Source organism: Portunus trituberculatus, chromosome 46 (assembly GCF_017591435.1).
Source record: "Portunus trituberculatus isolate SZX2019 chromosome 46, ASM1759143v1, whole genome shotgun sequence".
NCBI classification, from domain to species: Eukaryota; Metazoa; Arthropoda; class Malacostraca; order Decapoda; family Portunidae; genus Portunus; species Portunus trituberculatus.
Window position 1 is genome coordinate 1244019 of NC_059300.1, and position 19673 is coordinate 1263691.

The 19673-nt window shown below is 39.7% G+C and overlaps 1 protein-coding gene across 1 annotated transcript in view; it reads right to left on the minus strand.

Annotated features, from left to right (window-relative positions):
- LOC123520215 (lysophospholipid acyltransferase 7-like) overlaps window positions 1-19673 on the minus strand; it is a 110223-nt gene that overhangs the window by 75252 nt on the left and 15298 nt on the right. The window contains exon 4 of the mRNA XM_045282298.1: window positions 4668-4822. Coding sequence (XP_045138233.1) covers window positions 4668-4822 — 155 coding nt within the window. The remainder of the gene's footprint in view (window positions 1-4667; window positions 4823-19673) is intronic.

The following is a 19673-nucleotide window of genomic DNA, read 5'->3' on the forward strand; positions in this document are numbered from 1 at the left end:
ACTGGATTTCTATTTCTCCTCCACCTTTTCCATGCTCCATCTCTTTTCTCCTTTGCCCTGGCACACTTTGCATTAAACCAATCTTTCTTTCCTTCTTCTTTAGGTCTATATTTTTGGACATATTCCCTGACTCCTGTTTTGTATATTTCCAAAATTAAGTTATACTTCTCTTGCATCATCTCTGAGTTTTCCATCTCCTCCCGGTTTATGTTTTTAAAATAGTTCTTGAGGTTCTCAATATCAGCCTTTCTGTAATTTAATTGGTCTCCTTTGTATGAATCGTCTCTATCTTCTTTCCCTCTTCTATATCCATTTCTAATATTACATGGTCACTCTTTCCTAATAGGCATTTATATCTTATATCATCGTTCATTTGCATACCCTTGTAAAACTAGGTCCAATCTCGCTCGTCGTTTCCTCTGAATGTTGTGCATTCCTTTACTCTCTGGTCCATCATATTTTCTATCATTAGGTTCAGGAATCTTTCTCCCAGGCTTCTTCCCCATACCACTTTCATAATTTTCCCAGTCCACTTCTTTACAGTTGAAATCTCCTACTAATATCACTTTTCTCCTTTCTTTAACGATTCTCGTTAGACTCCTTATTGTGTCATCTATCATGTCTTTATATTCTTGATTGGTCCATGAATTTGTTTTGGTGGCACATATGTTCCAATGATAGTTAACTCTTTTTGATTAATATGCATCTTAACATACAGTACTTCTGCTTTTCCTTCCCCACATTCCACTTGGTTTATCACCATCTCCTTCCTTAACATTATCACGACTCCTCCTCCTTTACCCCTTCTGTCTCTTCTCCATACATTATACATATTATCCAAGTCTATTTTGATTGCCTCATTTAGTTTTGTTCCAGGCATACAATATCTTGGTTTTCTTTCTTTATGTAATCTCTTAATTCTAATTTACTTGATAAAACCCCGTCTATGTTCGTTTACATAATTTTTAGTCTCTTGCCTTTATCATTTTTAGTTAAACTTGTTCCACTTTTTTCTCTTCCTTCTCATTTATATACCATTTCCTTATCCTGTCTCCTAGAATTCTCCAAAAAAAAATGCCTTTTTTTCCTCTTCTGACCTTTCATTATTTTTTTCCCTTACTGCTGCCGCCAGTTTGTTGTATCTCTTCCTTTCTTCCTCATTTCTATTTTTCTTTATAAAGATATCCTTGCAGCCTTCTGTTTCTCTGAGTTTTGTTGTTCTATATAACATTTCTTCTGTTGCTGCTTCGTGATTTTAGTAGTACCTTAATTGGTCTCGTTGTTCCTTCGTCCCATTCTGTTTATTTCTTCTACTTCCTCTTCTAAGTTCTGCCTATCTTCATCGTTTAGATTTTTTAGTAAGTCTTTGACTTATTTCATTTCTTCTTTTTCTCTTCTTGGTCTATATTTTATATTTTTTTTCTTTTAGTGTGTGTGTGTGTGTGTGTATGTGCGTAAACAATGGCCTGACACAGGTTTTTAATGACTGTCACTATACTGTACTTTACTCTTAATGTTTTTATCAATTCCTATGTATTTGTTTTCTTCAGTTATATCTATAAGAATTGGGTGCAGGTAGTGAGGAAATATTTCATCTTAACTTTTAGGAAGTCTATCTCAGCCAAGTCAGGACCGTAATAATTTTCTGCCATTGCTTTCATTAAAACAAACATAAATTAAGTCTAATGTGGAATGTTTGTGGAACCTTAATTCCACATTAACAGTGACCTGACTGTATGTACATGCATTAACATACCACACTTAATAATTTAGATAAAAGAATAGGAATCTTTTGAACACCGAACACTAATCTTCAAGAAATTTTCAATAGATTATGAAATGCAGACTGAAGGTAGAACATGAAGACAGTGATTTATAGACTTAAGAAAATCCCACAATAATCAAGGATGCAAATACCACAATCCTGGTACAGTGGTACCTTGAGAAACAAGTTACCTGAGATACAAGTTTTTTTTAGATATGAGCTATGATTTGGTCCTTTTTTACATATATCTTATTTTTTATTTATCTTTGTTTTTTTGTTTTGTTTTGTTTTTATTTTATTTATTCAGTTATTTATTTCATTTAATTTTTTGAGATACGAGCTAAATTTTGAGATATGAATCATGCTTGGGAATGTTGCCGCTATATTCAGCAGCTCGGCGCATTGGTCCAGCCTCAGCTGAGTTAGTATCTATGTGTTTCACGCAAATCTCATGCACTATGATTGTTCTTTCATCACTTTCACGCTATTTACTTACTTCAGTTTTATGTTTAATGTTTATGTGTAAATGGTGCCTGCATTCCTTCCTCCCTCCCTCCTTCCTGCTCTGCCATTCACCAAAACTAGCTGAAAACTTCTGTCTCCAAGGTAAGAACACTAAATAAACTTTTGCTCTTATTTTCTATATTTTCATGGATTGATAAAGTATACATATGTATGTAACTGAAAGGCAAATCAAACTTCTCCCATCTCCACCTACCTCCTCCACCGACGCTTATCACCAAGGGGGGGAACAACATAAACAAACCTCTGTGGCAGCAGTGGCATGGCCTCTCTCTCTCTCTCTCTCTCTCTCTCTCTCTCTCTCTCTCTCTCTCTCTCTCTCTCTCTCTCTCTCTCTTGCCTACTTAAAACTTCATCTTTTCTATGAATAATGTTTACAGGGCTGCCAACAAGCTCTTCTGTGATTATTAGTGTAGCCAGTCTTCTCTGGGTGGCTATACTTGTACACTCCAGCTGATCAACAGATGCAAGTGAGTGGGAAATGGAAATAACTCCATTAGGCGCTGCAACAGCTTAGGTCATATGGCATAGTGTTAATGGGAGTACACTGCATCTCCCACCAGGCAACTAGGTTTGGCAAGGATTCAAACCTGGGCCGCCTAGATCAGAGGCCCGAACACGAGCCGACTTAACCAACTACACCACCCAGCCCTGAAAGTGTGAGTGGGGATGCGATAGGGTAACGTCCTATGGAATGCACTCCTCTGAGATCAATATACTTTATAAAAGTAGTTTATCTATTTATATTCTCTTTTGAAATGTTTTATTATGTTTCTATACAATAATTATTACTTATAAATATCTTTTTCTTACCTAAAAAGAAGTTAAACAAAAATTGTAATGTTCTTTTTGGGGAGGCTGGAATAGTTTAATGGCATTTCAATACATTTTAATGGGAAAATTTGTTTTGAGATCCGAGCATTTTGAGATATGAGCTCCGTCACAGAATGAATTAAACTTATACCTCAAGGTACCACTGTACACAATACTGGCCCTCTGTGACAGTATATACTGAACATAAGTGTTATGTGATGTGCAAGAACAAAGAAATATCAAATTTATGGCAATCTGTTAGAGGATGGAAGATGATGAGATCCTTGAGAATTTTGTCTCCCTTCAAATTGAGAATTTACTTTCACTCTCTGTAAATCTATGTTAACTTACTGTCTTTATTGAATTATTACAAACAGTGTTTGGAGTAAGCCCAAATCATGGCACAGTTATTACATATCTCCAGATTTCTTTTGCAGTCTAAGCAGTGTTTGTAAAATGCATAAACAAGATAGTATTAAGTTCTGAGAGTACAGCAATGTACAAGATAATTTATCTTTTTTAGTTTTAGCACCATCCTCTTTAACATATTCTACTGTTGCAACCAAGAAACTCCATTGCTACAAGAGCTCAGGGAGAGGGTGTATTGTGATCATGAAGAATCTAATTAGCCTCACACCACATTTCAGGGTACTAAACTTCTCTTTCTTTCTCTGGTGTCCTAAGAAATTATAATAAAACTGGGCATTGACAGTCTGGCCCTGAGGAACAAATTCATAGTAAACAACTTAGGCAAATGTCAAAGCAGTTTGTGAGTATGCTCTTGGTCATAGACCTGCCTCACCTTTCTTTGTTGTGGAGATGCTGGACTATTTCACAGTAATGATTGTCGCATAGTTTCCACTTGTAGCTATAAACTCAAGTTTAATCCACTGTGATGAGCCTTGAAATGATGATTAGATCAACCACATACAGGACTAACAGAGAGTAGCCCTTCTGTCTGGCACTAATGAGATTTAGTGCATACAGGCAGTGCTCATAACACTTTGAGAACAAGATTTCTTGAAAGCTTTTTTACAGTAGCACTGGCACTGAGAATGCTTCATCACAGATCAAGATGACTACTTTGAGTGGGAAAGATGTTTAAACATAAAACAAGTATTTTCTTGTATAAAGGCCAATTCTCAAAACTTGCAGTATTTTTCATATTGTGAAATAGAGTACACAATTATATAGATCTTTAAAGTAATTTTCATAATGTGCGCAGGACATGTTCCAGAGTAAAACAGATAATTTTGATCTACATCACATTTCTAATGCAATGTTTTCCCTTGGCAGAAGAATAAAATGCAAGATTCAAAATCATACTTTGTGACATGTCACAAGTGATGTGATAATCATGCTTCTATACCTTAAAATGACATACTGAACAGTGGTCTATTGCAAACATGCCTTTGTCTAAATACATCCATGCCTGCAAACAAAGAATACATTACATTGTCCTGGTTGAAGTTTATGTGCCTTTATAAGACCTATTTTCATGGTATATAATTAAGATTAGTTGACTTAGTTAAAAAATTTATTCCAAATCAATGTATCAATTACTTACTGAGAGTGGGAAGTAGTAGTCAGACACAAGGAAGGCAATGGCATACAATGGCACAACCCAGATTCTATTAACCATTGCATGTAGACAATCCAGGCCATTTTTCTCAGGAGTACCTCGCAGCATATCACTGTATACTCTGTACTTATAGTAAGGACCTGAAATAAAGAAAAAATGCTTACTAAGAGTAGAGGAGAATGTATTCCAATGTTCTGTCAAATAAACAATACAGTGGAGACTCAATACTTGAACTTTACAATATTCGAACACAAAAGTTCAATTTAATATTAAAAAAAATATCTGATAGTCAAACGACCATACACGTGGTTGTAAACAAAGGCTCCCTGGACCCTCCCTCCCCACCCTCCATCAGTTGTGCTACCGCAGTCATCAGAATAACATTCTTGTGCATTTTGTCTGTAGTTTTTAATTTATAACCTTGCATTAACACCAAAGGTTTATTAGTTATGAAAATATCTGGCTATCAAACAGCCGCACATTTGGTCGTATACAAAGCTCTGTCCTCTCTCTTCTTATTCATATACGCTCATGCCATGAGAATAACCTCGACTCCGTGGCACTGAGTGATAGTGAATTATTAATGAAATACTGCGGTATTTCATTAGTAATTCATTATCACTCAGTGCCACGGAGTCAAGGTTATCCTCATGGCATGAGCGTATATGAATACTAAGATATGATATCCATTATAGCAGGCAATAGAGGAGTGAAAACATAAACATCATGATGAAAGTAATACGCAAGCAAAAGGGTCACAAGAAGAAGAAGAAGCGGCCGAGTGGCCGCGAGTCTCCCACTTCGTCTGTGGCTGATCTCATCTCTGCTTTATTTTTTGGTATTCCATGTAAGATTTCACTTTATGCATTACAAAGTACGGTAATCCTTTCTTGGGGGCAAAGTTTGTAAAAAGCTAATAGAAATGTTGTTTTGTGAACATAAATGCACATCTGGCAGGAGCACTAGAGACAGAGGCGGGGAGCCAGCCAATCACAGCGAAGCTACCGCGTTCGGTCCCTCACCTGGCAAATTCAAACCCAGAAAATTTGCTAAAACGCATGTGGTTGTACGTTATGCGGACTTTTTGGTCTAACTTTATATAGTACGTTAAACCGGAAATTCGTTAGGTGAACGTTCGTTAAGCGGAGTATTACTGTATATTGGAATCTCGAACAGTATACAGTTTAGTTCAGTAATCATGTTCATTTAATGTTATTTTTTAAATTACAAAACCCCTTCAGGAACACATCCCTCATATAAACCAAGAAATCCCTGTACATTACACAGGACATTTCAACTGTTAGTGGTAGCAGACATGTAAAATATGAAAGAAAAAATTCCCTGGGTAACTTGAATAACTCGGATTGGCCTTCCCCAAAATTGTTCCGACTTATGTAGGGGTTAGTGTATTCTCCAAGCACTTGCAGACTCTTCTTGCATCTTCTTATGCTAATTTGTCTTCTATGCATATGTCTTGGGTGGTATAAGTGTGACAATAATCTCTCTTTTTCTTTTAACCATCATTAATTTTTGCCATCCCATCCCCATATTCCACCTCCTCAACAAAAATCTTTCTCCTTCACCAATATCAACACTCCTCCCCCCCACCTTTACCTTTTCATGTCTTCTCCAAATATTGTTTCTTTTCTCTTCAAATTTCATTGGTATTTCCACTTTTAATTTGGTCTCTATTAAACATACAATATCAGGCTTGTTATCTCTTAGAATACAGTAAAACCTCAGCTCACGACTATAATTCGTTCCTAAATCCTGTTCATCACCTGATTTTTTCGTCCCCTGAATTAATTTTTCCCATAAGAATGTATTCAAATACCATTAATCTGTTCCAGACCAAAAAAAGATCATACTTTTGTCCATAAAACCCATTCAAAATAGACCTTTAATGTATGCATGACATGAACGAAATAATTATAAAAAGCCTAAATTGTTTTACTTACCTAAATGCTATCAAAATGATAATAAAATGAATAAAAAACAAAAAGGTTATTTACTTGAGAGACTGGACATTGATGGCATGATGGAATGGAGGAGAGGAAGATCGGGAGGAAGACAGACAAGATCCGAGAAGACAGTCATGAGATAGGACTTTGGATGTGCGCAACGTGCCACAGCTACACAACAGGTGTGTAGCGTCACAAGTCAGTGCCGCTGTGTGGGGCCCCGTTATAGCAGAGAGGATAACGCCGAGGAAGCTACAGTAGAGCGCGCCGGTAACATCACCATGCACAGGAAAAACAGGAGAAAATCGTGGTGGCACGGAGATTATGTTATATAATATTTTTTGTATGTTCCTGTTTCTATTTTCTTTTGTGCTTATGTTTTGTTTTGTTGTTGTGTGATAGCCAGGTTAGCAATCACACAAACGGCCCGCGTTCGTCCCCCGAAATATCGTTCGTCCCCTGGGTCGATATATTGACAAATTTTTTGGTCGTCTCTCGAATTGTTCGTCCTTAGAGACGTTCGTCAAGTGAGGTTTTACTGTATCTCTTAATTTCAATATACTGAATCCAACCCCATCTATATTTATGTACATAACCTTCAGTATATTACATTTCTTCTCAATACTGCAGCTGCTATATTTCCTCTCCATTGTTGTTCCTTTTCTCTCGCACTCTTCAACCACCACCTTTCCATACAAATTTTTTTCACTTGACTTTGGGTGCTTTAACCACTTCCCTCATTCCTCTCAAACTATTCCTCTTATTGTCACTTAAACCTCTTCTTATCCATATATTCTTCATTAACACAAGGGATATGTCCCTGGAGATGTCATGTTATTCATAATCACATTATTCAAACATAATTTTACCTCGTCAAATCACCCTCTGCCAGGTGGAACATTTCAAATGAGATATCGCTGCCACTCACCAGCTGTCAGTCGCTGGAACGTTCTCGTGCTGTTTGGACATTTTTCACCGTGTTCAGCATGTGATTCACCGGACTTGGCAATTCTCTCACAGGTACGTTGCCTTATACTCAGGTTGGATCTATGGTATGGGTTGGGCCTGCCATAGGGCATTGATATTGGATGAGCCTGCCAATTTGCTACAATTCATTGGCTTTCGGCTTTCGGCTTGTTTTGGTGCAGGTCAGCAGCCATGTCTGGTTCAGAGCACCGCGCATTCCTTCCACCTGAGGTTCCCTGCTATAGCATTAGTAGGAGGAGTACCACCAGTAAGGGCAGATTCCCATGCTGGTAGCGGTAGCTCCAGTGAATCCCCGACGAGGTGGCAGGCGGGTCACAGTCGCCGCCACAGTGTGAACAACCCACGTCAGCGCATGGAGCATGCTCGGCCCCAGGCATCCCCTACACGGGACGGTTTGCCTGTACCATCCTGGCAAGTGGTGTTGGACGAATTGGCATGTTTGAAAAGTGATGTTACAAAACTGACTGCTAACAGGGCTCCTTCTCCACAACTTCAACAAATGAATTTCCAGGCGAACACTTCAAGACTACAGCCCTCAGTTTTGCCCGCTGCTTTTTCGGGCTTTGTGGACTCCAGTAGTGAGGACGGGAGGTTAAGGAGTTTTCACCGGGCAGCAGTGTTTTGCTGCAGGCTGCCAAGGCTTTTGGGCCCCTTGACAGTGTCTCAGAGGATATTGACCTGCAGGTGGCTGCTATGGTTAACTTCTACTTTGATAAAGGTCTGCAGGAGGAGGACTACAAGGCGATTGCGGAGGACCCGGTCACCAGACGTCCTAACAATTGTCCTGCACTTGCACCAGTGGAGTGCAACCCACAGATCCTGGGAGCCTTGAAGACGGATGCAAGTGTCATAACCTGATGCAGCAGCAGAAGCAACACATGAAAAAACAAACATATCTACGGGAGAATTGTGACATTGACCCTGCTATAAATAGAAGCCAGCTGGGTCAAGATGCTGTGGGTCAAGAAACCACTAACAAGAGAATAGGCTGCCGTGGATCAGATTTCAAACCAGGAGCTGACCCAGGCAGATGTCCAAGACCAAATGACTTTTAAACGACCTTGGGGAGTAGTATATGACCTTGGGGAGTAGTGTAAGTCACACATGGTTCCCCACGTGGAGTTAAACATGGATGGTGAACTTAACTGGCCAATAAGCAACCTGGTTATCCTGATCAGACCAATAAGAAATTGGCCATCTTAGTAGGTATATACACCACGTGGAGTGACCCATGATTGGTACATAAATATGACCAATAAACAACCTGAATATCATAGTTAGACCAATAAGGAACTTGCTATTGTTGTAAGGAAAACATGAACTTCTGAAACGCCAATAGGATGATGTCGTATTTCTGGAGCTGTACTATGTTTAAGAATTATTTGATGGTATTTTGTATGTGTTTTCGTCCTTATGTTGTTCATACGTGGACCCCCACGTGGAGGGATCTCTGAATGGTGGATGGTAAACTAGGCGTGGAAGAAAAAAGTGTGAGACATTGGGTATAAAATAGGCTGGACCTACAAGAAAGAAGAAGTTCGGCAGATGAGAGAAGAGAGCGAGAGACAGAAGCCGAGAGGCTGCGGTTCTAGTCACGAGAGGAGAGGAACCATTGAGTCATGGACAGACTCTTCCTTGTATTAGTGAGTAGAGCTCTATAGTTGATAATGCAGTCTAAGACATTGTATGTGTTATTTAAGTGAAAGGAGGAAACAAATATAGGATGTGTATTTACTAGGATGTTGTATTAAGATTTTATGTATGTGTAGTGCAATTTTGACAGTTGATGCATTATTTCATATTGAGGAGTTGTTTACATATGACATATTGTGGTATATACTGTATATGTATATATATATATATATATATATATATATATATATATATATATATATATATATATATATATATATATGTGAGTTGAGTTCAAGCATTGCTTTGATATTTGGATGCATCAGCTGTGAAATTGGCACGTGATGAATTCGTGGAATTTCTAGTGTTATGTGATTAATATTGGTGAAGGATTTATGGAGATAAGCCTAGACATTTCTAAGGATATTGATTGAAGTGGTGAGACATTATTGGAAGCATTGAGAAGTGGTGTATTTAATTCTAGTTGAATTAAAATTAGAAAATGCAAAACAGTATGATATATTACCTACGGTAAGAATAAGTCTTCACCTAAGATAGCGCAATTGCAACTTGCAACGAACTCTGAAACAAGGAAAGCCGACTCCAAACTGAAGGAAGTAAGTGCTGACATTATTTCTGCAGGTTCTATTATCACCAAGTCCCTCTTAGTGCTGGATAAGGTGGCACAGAATGGGAACCCAGTGGTTGCACAGGAAGTGGGCAAGATTAATGGTGCCTTGGCGCTACTGGGTCATGCTAACCATAGGACCAACCTGGCGAGGCACTTCGTTATGAAGCGTGAGATTAACCAGAAATATGCCCATTTGTGTTCGGACAAAGTTCCTATGACCTGGTTTTTGTTTGGTGATGATGTCTCAATCAGCCAAGCAGATCAAGGAAACTGAAAACTGAAAAACAAGATTACTACCAAGAAGACTCCTTTCCCGTGAAAATCCACCAGTGGCAGACCCAGAAGCTTCTTAGGTAAAACCACATTTCGGAGCCATGCAGCGCAGTTCCAGCCCTACGCCCCGCAGTGTGAACAAGGTAACTTTAATAGTTATATGGAAATTACAGAAGGAATGAAAACAGACCTTCAATGGTGGATCGACAACATCTCAACACAAGATAGGAAAATTTTTCGTCCTGGCACTGACATTGACATCTACACTGATGCTTCCACCACAGGTTGGGTGGGCCACGTGAATCGTCAGTCTATTTCTGGTAGTTGGTCAGTAGCAGAAAAGTTATTGCACATTAATGCTTTGGAGCTTAAAGCCATTTTATTGGTGTTGCAAGGATTTACACCAACACTTACAGGAAAACACATTAAAGTTTACTGTGATAACACCACTACAATGATGTATGTGAATTAAATGGATGGTACAGTCTTTAATTTGCAATGAGATTGCTACCGAAATCTGGGAATGGTGCCTAAATTCAAATGCTTGGATCACATGTTCACATATACCAGGTAAGGTTAACACTCTGGCAGACATGGTGTCACGCTTGGTTAACAACAGGCATGAATGGAAACTTGATGAACATATTTTTCAACAGTTGTGTTAAGTGTTTGGTACACCAGTTATTGACTTGTTTGCTTCTAGGCTTAACCCCTTCAATACGGTGACGCCTATGTAGGCGTCATGAAGCCCCAGTAGCAAATATGGTGACACCTACGTAAGCGTCATATTTCTTTTCTGAGCTTTCTTCAGTTCAGTTGTCCCGTATAGTGTGTTGGATACCAACTACACACGCCGTATGCTGTCTTTGAAATCCTAGTGCTCCTCCCACCATCCTTGTCTCCACCAATCACTAAAGATAAGCTACATGCGTCCCTCCTTGTGTCTAAAATTACCCAATGGCATAGACTGTTCCCATCTCTCTCTCTCTCTCTCTCTCTCTCTCTCTCTCTCTCTCTCTCTCTCTCTCTCTCTCTCTCTCTCTCTCCTCCCTCCCTCTCCCTCCCTCCCCTCTTCCTCTCGAAGATAAGCTACATGCGCCCGCTTGTGTCTAAAATATTAGCAAATGCCACACTCTCTCTCTCTCTCTCTCTCTCTCTCTCTCTTTCTCCAAGAGAGAAGCGCCCACTTTCCTCTTCGAAGGCGATATAGTGACTAAAAAATAGCAGCATAATACACAAAGACGACAAGTATGACAAGCTTGCACGAGTTTCCCGCGCGGGGCAAGGCACTACCACCCGTATATCATACAGGCGGGCTTTTTTAACATCCGGCGCGAAGCGGTTAATAAGCAAGTACCTTCTTATTGCTCCTGGAAACCAGACCCAGGGGCAACACATTTGGATGCGTTCTTAAATTGGGCACGATTCAAGCTCTCTTACATATTTCCACCATTTTCATTAATTGCTAGGTGCCTGCAGAAGTTGAAAGTAGAAGGAGCGAGAGTGTGGATGGTTGTTCTCTTGTGGCTATCACAACCATGGATGGGCACATTGCTCAGGATGCTCATCAATTACCTTCGCTTCATTACGCAGAGGAAAGCGGTGCTCGTACACCCGTCATCAGGGGAGGAGCACCTGATCATGCGCCACACACAACTGATGGCGTGCTTACTTTCTGGGAGGACTTGCGAGACCGAGGAATTTCAGAAGCGGGTACAGACATCATCTTGGCCTCTTGGAAACCAGGTACCGAGAAACAATACCGACCACACCTTAAGAGATAGACACAATTTTGTGATAAATGGAACGTTAGTCCCTTTAATCCCACTGTCTCAAACATTATACATTTTTTGTCTGAAACTTTTAACAGGAAAGTGGGTTATGAAACCATCAACACAGCAAGAAGTGCTCTCTCGTCATTAGGCATTGTGGTGAATGGCTGCAGAGCGGGTAATCATCCCTTGGTCCTCAGGTTCATGAAAGGAGTGTTTAATTTGCGACTACCCTTACCTAGATACACGGAAATATGGGACGTTCAACCAGTTCTGAGGGAATTGAAATCTATGTACCCGTTGCACACACTAACCCTTAGGGATTTGACATTTAAACTTATGTTAATGGCATTGACCCAACCTGCAAGAGTTCAAACTTTACATCTTTTGGTTAAAAATGGCATTCACATAGAACAAGATTCTATTTCAGTTCAGTTAAGGGGTAACGTTAAGCAGTGCAGGCCCACTTCCATTCAGTTAAGTTTTAAGCCTATTCCAGGGACACGAGTTTATGTGTATGTGTTACATTACAGCATTACCTAGCAAGAACGGAGGAGCTCAGACACGGGCTTTCCCAAGAGGATGATGGATTACTCCTCAGCTACATTAGGCCACACAAGTCTGTCACTAAGGACACCATTGCCCGGTGGGTTAAGGCAATGCTTCAAAGGTCGGGAGTAGACACAACCAAGTTTACAGCGGGTAGTGTTAGGTCAGCGGCAGTATCAAAGGCCAAGGCTATGTCAGTACCTATTGCTTTTATTATGTCTAAAGCAGGGTGGACACAGGATAGTACATTTGCAAAAAAATTTATGACAAGCACATTGTGCCAGAAGTGGACCCGTTTCAGGAGGCCGTGCTCATGTAGCTCCTGTAACACAATTTTGATACTGTTCTTTACTTACTTTGGGATGTCAAATGGTTAGGACACAGTGTGGATATGGACAGGAACTCACTGCCATTATGCAGAGTTATGCATATGTGAATTAAATTTTGAGTTTGATTATTATGCATTATATGCAATGTTGGGGAAAGGTTATGCTGTTATGGCAATTATGCATCATGTGATCTATCCATCTATATGTTCAATGCAGATTACAGTTGTGAAATCATAGTTTTATGATCCCTTCTTACAGTTCTTATGTGGGGTCAATTGATATAGGCATGACACCCACATGGCTTTAAAGCCTCATGTGAAATGCTCAACGTGGCAGAGGGTGATTTGACGAGGTAAAATTAAAAAGTATACGAGACTTACCTCCGGTTAGTTGAAGTATGCTTAGAATTTTATGAGTCAAATCACCTCTGCCGTAGTGGAGATTTCACATGCCCTCCACTTCCCACCCTTTTTTAATTGATGTATTATGATCAGTTTTTGTTAGTTAGTGTCATGTGGGTGTTCGTTACTACAAAGTCTGACAGCTGGTGAGTGGCAGCAATATCTCATGTGAAATCTCCACTACGGCAGAGGTGATTTGACTCATAAAATTCTAAGCATAATTCAACTAACCGGAGGTAAGTCTCGTATATTTTCTAATTTTCCCATAGAAAACAATGGTAATGTTTACACCTCACAACAGGATTGGTATGTAGGCTACTGGCATATATTAAAGTTTTAAAATACAAAATATTGGGATCTAATAATGATCTAAATGCATGTGAGAGTCTTTAAATCTCAGGTGAAATCCTTCACTTCATATTCAGAGCTTAAATCTGCTAATTTATCTATTTTCAGTTCAATGTCTGCCAAACTGGATGCATCTTATTATTATTAGCCCATGTGTCTTATGAGCCATCAAATACAGGGAGGTAGTAGTAGACACCTACCGAAACATTATCTTACTCCCAGTGAGATCTAATAGCACTAGTTCAGGGGGTGCTGTGAACCTTCCATTAAAGCTACAGTCAACCCTCGGCTATCGCGACTTCAGCTATCGCGTTTTATTGCTATCACGCACCCATGAAAAGCTGCTAAAATTTCATTATCGCGACCTCAGATGCCTGCTATCGCGCGCCCAGCCATGACGTCATGGGGTATCTGAGCGCTAATTGGCCAAAACCGATACCAGAATTTTGGCCGATTCCGATATCGATACCACCTAATTGGGCAGATACCGATACTACTATCGATACCAATACCACCGATACCGATACTACTACTTATAGTGATTACTGCACTGGACACCAGGATGAATTGGTGGACGGCGATCGTTATCAGATGGGAGGCTTTGTTTTGGAGGATGCTGTAAGTCCTTCTGAGAACATTTGTGAAATAGGAGCAATTCTAGAAGATTTTTGAAGCCATTTGCAAAGGTAAATTACTCAGTAATCAATATCTTATATCGAATATATCACTAAGTAGTAAATTCCTTTTAGGTATCGTAAGTATCGGCATAAAATAAGCCGATACCGATACCCAAAAATGGGCCGATCACGATTCGATACCGATACCGATGCATCGGTACATACAATGAGCTGATGTAATTTTTTTTTATGTTATAACCTTGACATGTTTTAATTGGTACCAATGGATTATACAGTAATTTAAAAAGAAGTAAAAATGAGGGATATTAGGAGTAAAATTTGTGGTTGCAGTCCCAATAACAATTTTCACCATTAGTTGTTCAATTCGCTATCGCTGGCTATAGCGGCTATTTCGGCCCCAATTGGGCACGATAGCCGAGGGTTAAGTGTAGTTGTGATCTCGCTGAACGTTTCCCTTTGTGTCTCACAACTCAAGGGGGCAGTCACAGCCTACCCTCTAAAGACAACTCTCCTTCTTCACACAAAACTACATGCACTTACCACACATACACCCTTCTCTTGAAAATAAAAATTTAAAAGAAAAATGGGAACTCATTATAATAACGCCTCGGAGTCCCCTTCTGGGGAGGGGATAAAAAATGTCCCCAGGTCGGACGCCTCTCTTGATAATGACCCCAAGTTCCTTGACACCTCCCTCAACTTTTTATACATTAACTTCTGAAACATTCGCAGTCTTAGATCTAATTTTCAATCTGTAGAACACCACCTCTCCTCTGCTAAACCTCATCTTCTTTTCCTCACCGAAACACAACTGTCTGAGGCAACTGACAGTAGCCCCTTCTCTGTTCCCTCCTACTTTCTCTATTCTCATTTTCATTCCAAAGCTGGATGTTGCGTCTATGTGCGCAACGACTTAACTTACTCTCGTGCCCACGCTCTTGAGTCTTCTGAGTTTTCCACCATCTGGCTTTGACTTAACAGTCACGCTCAAACTAAATTCATCTGTGCTGTTTATCTCTCCCCTAACTCTTCTGACTATAGTAAATTCTTCGACTACTTAACTTCCAAAGTGGAGCACATTCTGTCCCTCTACCCTTTCACAGAGATTTCCATTCTTGGAGATTTCAATGTTCACCACCAGCTTTGGCTTTCATCTCCCTTCACTGACCATCCTGGTGAACTAGTCTTCAACTTTGCAATCCTCCATGACCTAGAGCAATTGGTGCAACACCCTACTCGTATTCCTGACCGTCTTGGAGACACGCCCAACATTCTTGATCTCTTCCTCACCTCTAATCCTTCTGCTTATGCTGTCACCCTTTCATCTCTGTTGGGCTCCTCCGATCACAATCTCATTTCTATATCCTGTCCTATTTCTCCAATCTCTCCACAGGATCCCCCAAAGCAAAGGTGCCTCTGACATCTTGCCTCTGCCAGCTGGGGGGACCTAATCAGGTATTATGTTAATTTTCCCTGGAATGATTACTGCTTCTATGTCAGAGACCCATCTCTTTGTGCTGAATGCATAACAGAGGTGATAGTGTCTGTCATGGAGGCATACATTCCTCATTCTTTATGTCAACCTAAACCTTCTAAACCTTGGTTTAACTCAGCCTGTTCTCGTGCTATACATGATAGAGAGGTTGCCCACAAAAGCTACTTGAGTCTTCCATCTCCTGAATCTCATGCACTTTATATCTCTGCCCAGAATCATGCCAAGTCTGTTCTTCAATTTACCAAACACTCCTTCATAAGTAGAAAATGTCAAAATCTTTCAAACTCAAACTCCCCTCGAGACTTCTGGCATCTAGCCAAAAACATCTCAAATAACTTCATTTCTTCATCTTTCCCTCCTATATTTCATCCAGATGGCACCACTGCCATCTCTTCTGTCTGTAAAAGCTGAACTCTTTCTCAAACCTTTGCTCACAACTCCACTTTGGACGATTCTGGGCTTGTCCCTCCCTCTCCTCCTCCCTCTGATTATTTCATGTCTACAATTTTAATTCTTCATAACAATGTTTTCCATGCCCTCGCTGGCCTAAACCCTCAGAAGACTTATGGTCCTGATGGGGTACCTCCTATTGTCCTCAAAAACAGTGCTTCCATGCTTGCACCTTGCCTGGCCAAACTCTTCCAACTTTGTCTATCGACTTCTACCCTTCCTTCCTGCTGGAAGTTCGCCTACATTCAGCCTGTTCCTAAAAAGGGTGACCGTTCTAACCCCTCAAACTACCGTCCTATAGCTTTAATCTCTTGCTTGTCTAAAGTTTTTGAATCTATCCTGAATAGGAGGATTCTCAAACATCTGTCATTTTACAATCTTCTGTCTAATCGCCAGTATGGCTTCCATCAAGGTCACTCTACTGGTGATCTTCTGGCTTTCCTTACTGAGTCTTGGTCATCCTCTTTTAGAGATTTTGGTGAAACTTTTGCTGTAGTGTTAGACATATCAAAAGCTTTTGATAGAGTCTGGCACAAAGCATTGATTTCAAAACTCCCCTCCTACGGCTGCTATCCTTCTCTCTGCAACTTTATCTCATGTTTCCTTTCCGACCGCTCTATTGCTGCTGTGGTAGATGGCTACTGTTCTTCTCCTAAATCTATTAATAGTGGTGTTCCTCAGGGTTCTGTCCTGTCACCCACTCTCTTTCTATTATTCATTAATGACCTTCTTAACCAAACTTCTTGCCCTTTCCACTCCTACGCTGATGATACCACCCTAAATCTTTCCACGTCCTTTCAGAGATGACCAACCCTTCAGGAAATCAACAGATCACGCAGGGACGCCACAGAACGCCTGATTTCTGATCTTTCTAAGATTTCCGATTGGGGCAGAGAAAATATACTAGTTTTCAATGCCTCAAAAACTCAATTCCTCCATCTATCAACTCAACACAATCTTCCAGACAACTATCCCCTCTTCTTCAATGACACTCAACTGTCTCCCTCTTCCACAATGAATATCCTCGGTCTGTCCTTTGCTCATAATCTTAACTGGAAACTTCACATCTCATCTCTTGCTAAAACAGCTTCTATGAAGTTAGGTGGTCTGAGGCGTCTCCGCCAGTTTTTCTCGGCCCTCCAACTGCTTATTCTGTATAAGGGCTTTATCCATCCCTGTATGGAGTACTCTTCGCATGTTTTACTAGATAGGATGGAATCAAAAGCTGTTCGTCTCATCAACTCCCCTCCTCCGACTAACTGTCTTCAGCCTCTTTCTCACCGCCGGAATGTTGCTTCTCTTTCTATCTTTTATCACTATTTTCATGCTAACTGTTCTACTGATCTTGCTAACTGCATGCCTCCCCTCCTCCTGCAGCCTCGCTGCACAAGGCCTTCTTCTTCCTCTCATCCCTATTCTGTCCAACTTTCTAATGCAAGAGTTAACCAGTACTCTCAGTCATTCATCCCTTTCACTGGTAAACTCTGGAACTCTCTCCCTGCATCTGTATTTCCGAATTCCTGTGACTTGTCTTCTTTTAAGAGGGAGGTATCGAGGCATTTGCTTGGCTGACGCTTTTACACTTTTTTAGAGAGCCAGCACTCAAGTGGGATTTTTTTTTCTTCTTTTTTTTTTGCACTTGGCTGGCCCTCTTCCCTATGTAAAAAAAAAAAAGCCCTCTTCCCTATGTATAAAGAAATATATATATATATATATATATATATATATATATATATATATATATATATATATATATATATATACGGTAGTTCATGAAAAACTAATAATAACAGGTATTTCGGCAAAATTTGTGGAAAGGGTTTTGGTTCACCTTCATGGTGAAGGTAAATCCTGCCTGATCATTGCCTTCCCAAGGTGTGGGAAGGCAGCATACGCTCTTAAGGGAGAAACTCGGTTCTCGTGATGCAGTATCGGTTTTTGGCTCTCCTATCCTTATTTTTCACCTAATTGAATAATATTCATACACAATGTGTATTAATATGCATTGCTTTTATATCGTAAATGTGATATAGATACCTCAACTACTTTTTGGGCAAAAACTATTTTTTGGCAATGAAAAAAGATTTTCAAAATCACGAAATAAAATCATAACTAATTGTAGTATGGCAATATCCTCTTGATCCTAGGTAATAGACATAACAACCAACAAATGTGATTTTCAGTGTACACATAAACTAAGTTATAACAATTTCCGCACACTACAAAATAATACTTTTTTTTTTAATTCAATATTTTGAGTTTAAAAATCTGCCTTGAATTTACTTAAAGGAATTTGATCATGGCCATGGTCATGTTTATAATTATGTGGATGATGATCATTTTGCTTCAAAAAAATTCTAAATTGGTGAATTACTGAAAAAGTTATTCAACAATATATGCACAAAAAGAGAAAGTTTGGAGAAACGCATTTTTCTGTGAACATCCTCAGTACACCCATATAACTCCCTCCAACACATACCAAATACAAATATTTATTCACATAATCCTTTGAGATCTTCTTGGAGGTTGGTAGTGGTTGTACTGATAGTATGAGGCCATGTATACCATATAAAAAAATACCTACACAAGGTGAGTTCTCCCTTGTCTGGTAAGCTTCTACCTCCTGGTCCTGTTTTTATTATATTAATATAACTGAATAATATATAATTGATATATATCCATTATGAAAATAACATATTCTATGGGTGTTACTGATGCCAACCCACCTCACTGTGGCAAGGTAGAACCTATTTTGAAGTTATTACTCATCATTTCTGAGGTAACTCTTTCCACACTCATACTTCATAAGATTGACCAATTTTTGTAACCTTTCCAATATCATTACCAGAGAACCATCATCACTCTTTTGGTAGGCCAGTCTCTCCTCCTGTGGTAATATGCTATGCCTGTAGCTTGCTCCAGACTTTTTTTTTTTTTTTTTATGTGGAGATTGGAGGAAGACGAAGCAGCTGAATCACATGTCTCCTCAGTCCTCCACCTTTTCAAGGCACTCTGCTGACTTATTTCACACTTTACCTTTCTTTTAGCACTTACGCGTAGCATTGTCAATTTTAGAAGGGAAAAAAAAAAATGTGCACCAAATTGATGGAGCACTGTGGGCCTGGGGAGTGAACATGGCAACACTACTGGGTTTCCGTTCAAATCACAAGCTCCTCCAAACTATCATACTGCTTCATCAGAAGACAAATAAAAAAAAAAGTTAAAAAGATAAAATGCAAGAAAATGAAAGCCTAAGAGAGCAGGAGCTCAGCCATTTAAAGGTCTGGCCCTTTAAACCACCATAACCAGGTGAGAAATGCATCTTGTGCCTGCCAAACACTTGCCACAACTCAGGATGAGAGAAACAATGTCAGATGCCAAATATTATATTTTCAAGAATTTTTTATCAAATCCACCGAATTTTTCCCTTTAGAAAACCGATTTCTCCCGGACAGTATCCTTCAACTGACATAGGTGGAAGGTATTGTTTAAGAATCCCTTCCAAGAGCATCTCAGGTGGTTCCC